The sequence below is a fragment of the Hipposideros armiger genome, unplaced genomic scaffold, assembly GCF_001890085.2.
Source record: "Hipposideros armiger isolate ML-2016 unplaced genomic scaffold, ASM189008v1 scaffold_157, whole genome shotgun sequence".
NCBI classification, from domain to species: Eukaryota; Metazoa; Chordata; class Mammalia; order Chiroptera; family Hipposideridae; genus Hipposideros; species Hipposideros armiger.
In genome coordinates, this window is record NW_017731507.1 from 3,490,095 (window position 1) to 3,499,852 (window position 9,758).

At 51.4% G+C, this 9,758-nt stretch overlaps 1 protein-coding gene across 2 annotated transcripts in view; it reads left to right on the forward strand.

The window, feature by feature from the left end:
• The window catches only part of OC90 (otoconin 90), a 27,023-nt gene extending 17,271 nt beyond the window's left edge, over nt 1–9,752 (forward strand). Inside the window, exons 6-10 of one of the 2 annotated variants that reach the window (XM_019651278.1) lie at nt 1,839–1,901; nt 3,039–3,155; nt 4,153–4,324; nt 6,898–7,047; nt 9,454–9,597. In XM_019651278.1, coding sequence (XP_019506823.1) covers nt 1,839–1,901; nt 3,039–3,155; nt 4,153–4,324; nt 6,898–7,047; nt 9,454–9,496 — 545 coding nt within the window. In that variant the 3' untranslated portion in view covers nt 9,497–9,597. Of the gene's footprint in view, nt 1–1,838; nt 1,902–3,038; nt 3,156–4,152; nt 4,325–6,897; nt 7,048–9,453 lie in introns of both variants that reach the window. The other variant, XM_019651277.1, reaches the window with a different exon arrangement.
• Nucleotides 9,753–9,758: the final 6 nt, after the last annotated feature.

Sequence of the window (9,758 nt, forward strand, 5' to 3'; positions counted from 1 at the left end):
AAAAGAATGAGGACTTCACAGAGGACAGTATGGAATCCAGTGCAGAAATGTCATCTAAGTATTTGTGGCCAGTGTGGTGACCACTTTTTGACAGGGCCCAGAGGAAATGCTAGCATACCCATTTTGCAGATTATATAGGAAACAGAGGCTCTGGGAGGCTAAACGTTCCAAGTCATTCGTCAAGTGACTGCCTTGTTGGGCTGGCCTCTCACTGCAGCCTTGGAGCTATAAAACTTGTTTTCTTTCCATTATACAATAGTGACTCATGGAGAACGACCCTTTACCTAAAACTCTCTGGGCCAAGAAGTCATTGGAAGAATGAACCTAGCCATGTCCTTTGCTTGTGGTAATCAATAACCATGGATCCTTTATTAATAGTGTAAATCACTGATTATAAGTAATTACTAAAAATGGCTAACGGGCAGTGACCATGTTGAGGACCTCACCGTGTCTAAGGCCCTACACACCGCGTTGTCTGGGTGACCCTTCCCTGGCCTGGGAGGCCCCTTACGATCCCACTTTACAGATAAAAGAGAAGCCGCAAGCGGTCATGTGCCCAGAGGAGCACAGCGTAGCATTCCTTGACTTGTGAATCTACACATTTTGCCTTTGAAGAGAACCGTGTGTCCCGGCTCAGGACTGTTCAGATGCTGTCTGTGCTGGAGCACTTGTGTCCCCATCCGTAAATGTCACAGCCTGACTTTCACATGTCACCGTCATGATCTTGCTCTCTGACACAGTGAATTAAGGCAGTCCCGTCCTTCCCCAGACGTTTTGGAGTCGTCATCTCTAGCGCTCGGCGGTCCAGCCAGGGTGAGACAGTAGCCTGGTGTAGTGGTTCGGCGGGTCGGCTCCGGCCAGGTGACTCGGGTTTGCGTTCTGCCACTGTCTAGCTCCGTGACCTTGAGCAAGTGACCTAAGGTGTGTCACCTTTCCCATCTCTCAGTGAGAGCGAGCACAGTCCTAGCTCATTGGGTTGTTATTAAGTTAAGACAAGCATAGCTGTATGTGGCATGTAGTAAGCCTTGGTCCGTTCGGGCTGCTATAACAAAGTACCTCAAACTGGCTGGCTTATCAACACCAGAAACGTTATTTCTCATGGTTCTGGAGGCTGGAAGTCCGAGATTAAGGCACCAGAAGATTCGGTGTCTGGGGAGAGCCCGCTTCCTGGTTCATAGCTGTCTTCTCCCTGTGACGTTACATGGAGGAAGGGACCAGGGCACTTTTTGAGGTCTCTTTATACTAAACCTATTCATGAGAGTTCCACCTTCATGACCTCACCACCTCCTACAGGCTCCACTTCCTAATATCATTGCATTAGGGGTTTGAATTCCAACATGTGACTCTGAGGGGACACCAACACTCAGGCTATAGCACAGCACGAGCTTAATTCCTGTTAAAACAACAACTCATTTTGGAGAGAAACAGGCTCAGTAGCCTTCCTGCAGCCATTGCATAGCAAGCGACTGGAAGAAACAACTCCACTGCCTCCTTCTCCTCCGTTCAAAACAAAATGACTAGAGGAAACTTTTGCATTCAAATTCTGCAGAAACCTGCTTTTCCAAAGGATTTCAATACTCGCCTACAGCTGAGTTTGCCAGGCAGCCTCCGTGTGTGTGTGTGTGTGTGTGTGTGTGTGTGTGTGTGTGTGTGTGTGTGGAGGGGGAGGGGAAGTCGCTTTTTGGCTCAGCAGGGACCCTGCCATCACCAGGTCTCCTGGGAGGTGACCGGGGCAGAGCGAAGCCGTGTTGCTTCCTGCACCCAGTGGGATGGGCGCTGCCTCTGGAGAACAAGGTGCGACAGGCTGGGGTTGATATTCACGCGGTTTCTCTTTCTAGGGGGAGCAGAACCAGGCCAAGAGCAGGAAGGCACGGCAGCCGTGAGGACCACGGCGCCTCCAGGTAAGCACGCTCGGCTCCTTCTGCCTTTGTATATATGGGGTTGTCGGAAAAGTCATGACGCATTTTTGCAACGAAAAACATAGAAAAAATACGTCATGGCTTCCCCGACAACCCCGTATTATTGTCCCCTATACATTGAAATCAGGTGTGTTCTAAAGGGGCCTTGGGGAAAGGACACCAAACTCCAATGGAAGGAATCAGGAAGCCAGTTTACATGTACACGCCCCAAAAAGCAGACAAATGAAATTCAAAGCTAGATCTATTCATAGGAAGACATGGAAGCTTATCTGCTACAGAGATGTATTTAGAAAACTACAGAAAGCTGTATTTTGTTTTCCATGTAAATCACCTAGACTTCCACATTGTAAAGTTAGACACTGTTAGCATTTAAAGATGCTTTCTTCTAGCCTCCCCTCAAGCATATATGAAGAGGCCCAGGACTCACAGTGCTCCGAACTGAGTCGGCAGATGAGTGGGGTGGGGCCCGCGGCTGCTTGCTCTGGGCTGGAGATTTGGCCCCTGGGCTGGAGAGCGCGCTGCCTCCAGCTAAGAGAGCAGAGGGAACTGACACACGAGAGCAAGGGGAGGTCCTGACAGTGCCCGGGAGCCTGTGTGAGGGAGGCAGGGCCAGCTCACCGGCAGCCTTGCTGGGCATGGTGAGGACCCTGAACTTGATTCTGAGTGTGATGAGAAGCTGTTGCGATGCTTTGAGGGGTCTGAGGAGCTTAGCTGGCCTACACTACGGTGGACCATGAGTTGGCTTAATTTCTCCAACATTCTTCTTAGCTCTTCCCTTGGGAGCACCATGATGGGCCTGCACTTGGCAGGTGTGTGACAGTGAACATGACGCAAACGTAGGCCTGGGCGGCTGTGACAGTTCTCATCCAGGAGATGGCATCCGCGGGGTCCAGCACAGGCTCCTGCCAGTGTCGAGGTTATAGAGAATGTGGGACCCAGGTAGCATTCACGGATCCCTGAGGCTCCGCTCTGATGTCTGCCACCCCAGTTTGGGGACACTCTCCTGATGCTTTGTTGCACTGAGATATCTGCCTGCACTTGGCCTTGACCAAGGGCTCGTCTGCAACTCCCTTCTTGAGCCACTTTTTAAATATGGACCATAAAGGTGTGTGTTTTCAGGCTCTGCAGAGATCGTTGTCGCAGCTAGAGGTGTAACTGTTGTCCCCTCGGGCGTTAAATCTTTGGGGTTGGCCGTGTCATCCATCAAAAGCGGTCCTGAGGAGACAACTGGAAAAGGTGAGCAGAAGCAGACAGGCAGAGGAGAGTCTGTCCCTTCCCAGCCTTGAGATCCTTTGGTTAGGTGGCTGGCAAAGCCCTTTGGCCACCGTATCCCACTGTGACCCTGTCACGTTGGTGCCACTAGAAGGTGCCACCCCAGATGAGAGACTTGGAGAGGCTGTGACTTGCCTGTAGGCACACAGCTCCTGGGAGGCTGGGCCAGGGGAAGGGAACCCCTCACCTCCCCACTGTCTCAGGCCCAGAAGGAAAGGGCCTGGCATCGTCCACGCCATGGTTTCTTGGGAAGAATGAAACACTTGGGTTTCATCCATGCTTGGCTCCCCTCCTTCAGGTTCCTTAGGGCACACGGGCGGCTGGACATAGAGGAGGGCTTTGGCACCATCATGTCAGCACCACAGTGTGTGATGCTATGGAGACAGCTGCATGTGACGGAGGCTGGGCCAGGAGCCCCCCACAAGATCTCTGGCTTCTTCGTTCTCCCTCCACCAAACCTATAAAGATGGGGTTGCATAGTAGACTTTAGCGTAACTTACCCAAAGTTTCAGGCAGAGGAGGGGGGATGGGGTAGAGGTGGAGAGAGGGGCAGATACAGAGACAGAGGCAGAGAGAGAAAATCAAGATTCTGCAAGGCAAGTCCTGCCAGCATGTGCCTAGCTGAGGGAGCCAGAAAGCCTAAGAGGACAGCCAGCGGTCCCCCAGCAGCCTGAGTGGGACACAGTGACTTTTCTCAGTAATAAAGTGTGGCCTGAAGAGCATCTTTGGTCCTGATGAGTCCCCACGCTTGGGGGGATTTAGCCAGGAGTCTGCACAGAGCAGAGACTTGCTCTCTGCTCATCCCAGACAGGGGACTAGCCACAGAAGTTTCCCAGAAGAATGGTGACAGGAGATGCAGGACATGGGCTCCTGGTGTGATCAGTCCCCACGTGGAGCGCTGCCCTTCTCCTGAAGAATGCCCTGACCTCGCTCACTCACCTGAGTCCTTGTTTCTCGTCAGCCTGTGACAGGTTCACCTTCCTGCACCTGGGGAACGGGGACCACACACAGGCGGTTTCCCAGCTTGGAGAGGTGCTGTTCTGTCTGACATCCCGGTGCCCGGAGGAGTTTGAGTCTTACGGCTGTTACTGCGGGCAAGAAGGACGTGGCGAACCCAGGGACGCCCTGGACAGGTATAGATGGGCGAGGGTGTCAGGCCTACAGCACTGATGCTGCCTGAAAAAAGAGGTCAGCACCTTCCTCTTCCTTTGACATCACTCTAGGATTGACAAAGAGCTGTTGCTTGTATTACCTCACTCAGGGTGGCTCGTCACCATCATAGGCCAATTTTCCTGATGACAGCTGAGGCTCAGACGTGTCTGAGGTCATTCAGCTACCCAAGGGCAGAGTCAGGCAGACCCACGTCTTTTGATTTGGGGGTCTAGAGACCCACCACAAATACCTCCCAGCTTCTTGAAGAGGGTGAACCTGCAAAAACACTTCAGAGGACCCCAAATCTGCCTATTTTGCAATGAATGACATATAGAATGAGGGCATGCAATTGATTTTCTCTGTAAGAGGCCACACTGAAGTTAGCATCTTAACAACTTTTCAGTGTAACTGCTAAATTTTGTATCTACCACTCTCAGGAGAGTTTTCACTGACCTCATTCATTCATTCATCCATTCAGATATGCATTCAACCCACATTTCTTGAGCTTTTGCTCTGTGCCAGCCAGTGGTGGAGACACAAAACTGATGAAACCTAAACAAAGCAGATCAAAAGGAATTGACCGTATCCCACAGGAGATTGCGTAGTGAAAGAGATGGACAGCTAAACAAAAATCCCACCCAATATAATAAATGCTGTGGGAAAAAACAGAGGAAGTGGTGGAGAGCTCAACCTGGAGATGAGTTTGAGGAATATCCTGAGAGAAGAGCTGATAAGGTTTTCACACTGATTGCGCATAGAGATAGCCCCAGTCTACAGCCAACTGACAGCCTTGCATTGAAAAAGTACATGCCCCTCTCGGATGGCGTGATTCCCCAAAGGAAAATAGACAACTATTGCTGAAATTAAAAAAAAAGAAAAAGACAAAGCTTATTGTAGTTAACACGAAGGATACAGTAATGGCGGGCATGTGGAACATGTCACCCGCAGGTCAGAGGGTGCCTGGTGGCTGTAGCACCCACCACCTCCACCCATGATTTTTCTTTCATTCTACTGCAATCGTACGGGCCCTTTCAAAATTTACCTTCCACTGGGTGACACTAAAGAAGTTTTTATTCTAGCAAAGTATGTATCACACTGTGGCATCATAGCATGTTTCCATTATGAAATTTGATAAGACCGAGAACAATTTCTTGTTCTTTACTCTCCAAGCCAGGAGCGATTTATTATTCCCGAGTCCATAGCCCTCAGTGACATAAGGCCAGGCATAGGAATCTAGGCAGCAGCTGTCACTGTGTTCTGCTGAACACCATAGAAAGAAAACGGGGATGCTTTTGAAAAGGTTTTCTGACCACTGACCATATTTCACAAAAATGTGGGATTTGACCAGGCAATCAAATCAGTTACCATATGGCTTCCTCTGAGATGCATAAGGAAGAAATTGAAACACTAAAATCCACAGCCTTCACTAAGCAAGAGTGAGTCAAACTGATCTCATTTTCTGCAAGGGTGTCTTTTCAAAAAGGTGCATACTTTACATTCAGGGCAATTTGAGTGATTTTTTAAGGATATTTTTGATCATATGTGATTTCTGATTCACTCAGACTTTAAACTATTATATTAACGATCTACTGCCACCCACCCCAGCCAAATGCACACACAAGACAGTGTGGCTCTGCTGGAATGACAGCTGAATGGGGACTGCCGTTCGTACCCGACACCAACCTGCAGCCATTGGCTAATGTGACATGTGAGGTGGGGTGGTTCCCCCCATTGCTGGTAATGTGGAAAGGTTGGTGAAGCTAATACTTGGCTGAGTACAAGCTCTTTCAAGGAGATGCAAGAGTCTATGCCGGATCCCTGCTCTGGCCGTGGTCTCCACGATGGAGTGAGAGTTATTAAAGGAAAGGCAAGAGTTGAAAAGGAAGGATGTAGGGAGCCATTGTAGCCTCTTATTGGCTGGGGCCATCACAAGATCCTTCCATCTGGCTGGGGGACCACTGGAGTTGGTGAGGCTTTATTCAAAGGCCAGATGGGTGGGTCTCCTCAGCGAGACCTTGACCCATCCCCGTATGTTTACTGAGGTCTTGCTCCATGCTGGGCACATTTCTAGACACAGTTCTTTATTTATGTTCAAGATAGTTACTCTGCTTCCTCCCGTTCAAGGCTGCGGACCAAGTGAGGTGCCCGTGGATGTGCAATTAACTGTTCCATTACGTAAAAGGTTGGAGGGAGAAGGACCACTGCTAATTCATACCTTTCTGTAAACTAAAAACAGTACCCCATCCTCAAGACTCTTTATTTCCAATGGTTGGAAAATTACTGTAATAAATATGAAACTCTTTCATATGTGCAGTCAACAGAATCATAATGGACAGTGTAATTGACACTGCATTTGATGTAGTATCTTTGTGCAGTACACAACCTGAACAACCATACAGAGCGGCTCTTGGTGTGCATATAAATCAGCGCTGTATGAACTGAAAAGAAGGCACTGGCTGCTCTCACTGCTACAGAGTGTGGGAGAAGCAGGCCGCGAGGGAGGTCCTGGGGCAGCTGGGAGCTCTGAGCAGTAAAGGGTGTTCCTTGGTCTTAGGTGCTGTTTGTCCCATCACTGCTGCCTGGAGCAGGTGAGAAGGCTGGGCTGCCTGCTCGAGAGGCTGCCTCAGTCACCGGTGGTGTGCGTGGATGGCGTCCCCAAGTGTAAGTGCTGCAGGCCTGCACGGCGAGTTACTCTTTCATTCAGGTCAGCCTCATCCACGGCTCATGCTGAGGGGTGCTTTCCCCAGCACTTTTTCATCTCTAATGTGACTTTTCAGGTGCATATGAGGATCCCCATTCCATAGAAGAGGGGGCTCAAGTTCAAGGGGCTCAGTCAGCTGCCTAAAGTCACAGAGCTGGTTAGAGCAGACCCGAAACAACACAGAGTCCATGCTTATTGAGTGCGCACTGAATGCTGCTCTGAGCTCTTGCTAAGTATTAGCAGAGTCCATCCTCACAGCCATCCTAGGACAGAACACTAGGAGTCTCCTCATAGTACAGAGGTGGCTGCCGAGGTCCACGGTCCCCCAGGCAGGAGTCAACGAGAGAGCTGGGTTTGGGACCGTAAAACCCAAAAGTCCATGCCAGTGCATGTCTTCTCCTAAGAAGCAGAACCCTCTTCCCCAGGGAGATATTCCCAGGGACCCCATAAAGGAGGGTGGCTCTGGCTGAAGGGAGACGTGGGGCTGCAGCTCTGCTCCTCCCTAAGGAACTGGAGGCTCCTCTGTGACCACCAGGGCCTCAGGCGGGGACGGCTGAAACGGGCACAGGCCCCGTGAGCGCCACTCTTACACAGATCCGGGCTTGCTGTTAGCACCGGCCTTGTCTGCCTCCTCTGGCTCCGTTTCCTCACCCACATCAGCGGCTCTGCATTGTCCTGACGCTTTGCAGTTGAAAAGGAAATGCAGCATTCACAAGAGGCTTGCGAGGGTTTGTCCTCGTCCTCGGTTTTCATCTGGGGAAGCTGCTGGTGGCTTCCATCAATCCTCCCTCCTTCCTCTGCAGCCCCTTACTTAGCACGTCACATGCGCCTCCGTGCTGTCCCATCCTGTAGGGTCACGTGTGCCTCTCACTCCCAGGAGCTCCGTGCTGACGTGTCCTTCATTCATTCACTCATTCACTCACCTCCGTACTTATACAGCAGACCTCCACCGGGAACTAGGAAAGCAGTGAGCATGCACGATCCCTGCCTCAAATCCCTCACAGCCTGGAGGGAAGGGAGAAAAACCAGTGACTTTTCTAATCTCATGGAGAGAGTGTTCACGGGCAGTACAGGTGTCCTGGGAGTGTGGGTAACGGGGGGGTGGAGCCTGCAGAGCCTGGCAGTGAGGGCGGGAGAATGTGGGAGAAGTCAGAAGAGGTAGTGAGGTGAGCTCTTACAAGACATCAGCATGTTTCCGGATGGCCATGCTGGGCGTGGATGTGCCAAGAAAAGATAAAGAGAAAAGTCGTGGCCTTTTGGGAACTCCTGGCGGTTTAGGATCGACATGCAGTTCTGTCTTGCCAGAAGAGAAAGCGGGCGTCATGAGGGGACTGTTGTGCTGCAGTGAGGTTGGGGAGACAGACAGGTACCAGTTCATGAACCCAAGATTGACACACTTACATTCTGTCCTACAGGGGACGAGGGGCAGGGGTGGGCTTAGAGCCCATGACTGGCAGGGTCAGATTATGGTTGTCAGATGATGCAATCATGCCATGAGGTGTCACCTGCTCAGCGGACGGCTCCCCAGTCCTTCCTGTGTCACAGAATGCAGGACACTGCATTTGTAGCTTGGCCTCCCATGGAGCTCCAGGCACCAGTTCCCACCCCTTGAGCTCTGTCCTATATGAGGGGCAGCTGTCAGCTGATGAGACGCGAGGGCATCCCGGAGCCCACTCTGTGCTGTCCTGTCACTAGGCACGGGGCGGGAGGGGCAAGCTGCTCTGGGGGGAGCTGGCTGACGTGTGTGTCCCCCCTGCTCCACTTCTCTCCTCTCCCTGTAGCTGAAATGCAACGAGTGTGTCTGGGGCTGATGTGAAGGCCAGTGTGGGAGGTTTGGAGAGTCAGTGTGATGAGAAAAAAGTTTGATCTGGTGGATGAATACTTCATGGTAGGATCAGACGAAAAAATTCAACAGGCCGGATACGTCGGTGAAAACTACAGATAAGAAGGATCTTTGCAGAATGCTTATCTATGTCTAGGTTCCTTGAAACACATGATTTCATTCGAGCCACACAGGTGCTATCCATGCCCACCCCCACTGCGTACCACTGAAACACTCAGGAAATAGGGCAGGGTGGCCAGATCTAGCAAACAAAAACACAAATAGAAAATTAAAAAATCTGCTGTCAAAGAGCCATGGGGTGAGACTGGATGGGGGCCTGCAGGAAAGATACTCCATTTTAGCCAGGACTCAGGGGAGCTTTCTGCAGGAGGTGATGCTAAGGCGAGTCTTGACACAGAAGTGTGAGTTAATCAGGAAGAGAAAGCTGAGACTATTTCCAGTAGCGGGATCTGTATATGCTGGACGCCAAGAGGTTCAAGATGGAGGGTGGGAGGACAGGGCTGCCACGAGGCCTTCCCTTGCCACCCTCCTACGTCTCACGTCTGCGACTCTGTTCTCACCCTCAGGTGTGGGGCAGAGCCTGTGCACGAAGCTGCTTTGCGCCTGTGACCAGACAGCGGCCGAGTGCATGGCCTCAGCTGTCTTTAACCAGAGCCTCAAGTCATCAGGGAGCCAAGTGTGCCAGGGCAACGCGCTCCCCTGCGAGGACGGCATGGCTGGAGGGCCTGCGGCCTCCTCCCGCGGCTCCAGCTCTGAGGAGAACAGCGAGGAGGCCATGCCCCAGACGGTGCACCTGAGAAGGACCAGATTTCTGGGGAAGTCACTTGGTCCCATGGGGACCAGGTCACAACATGGCCCCAGATAGATCCCC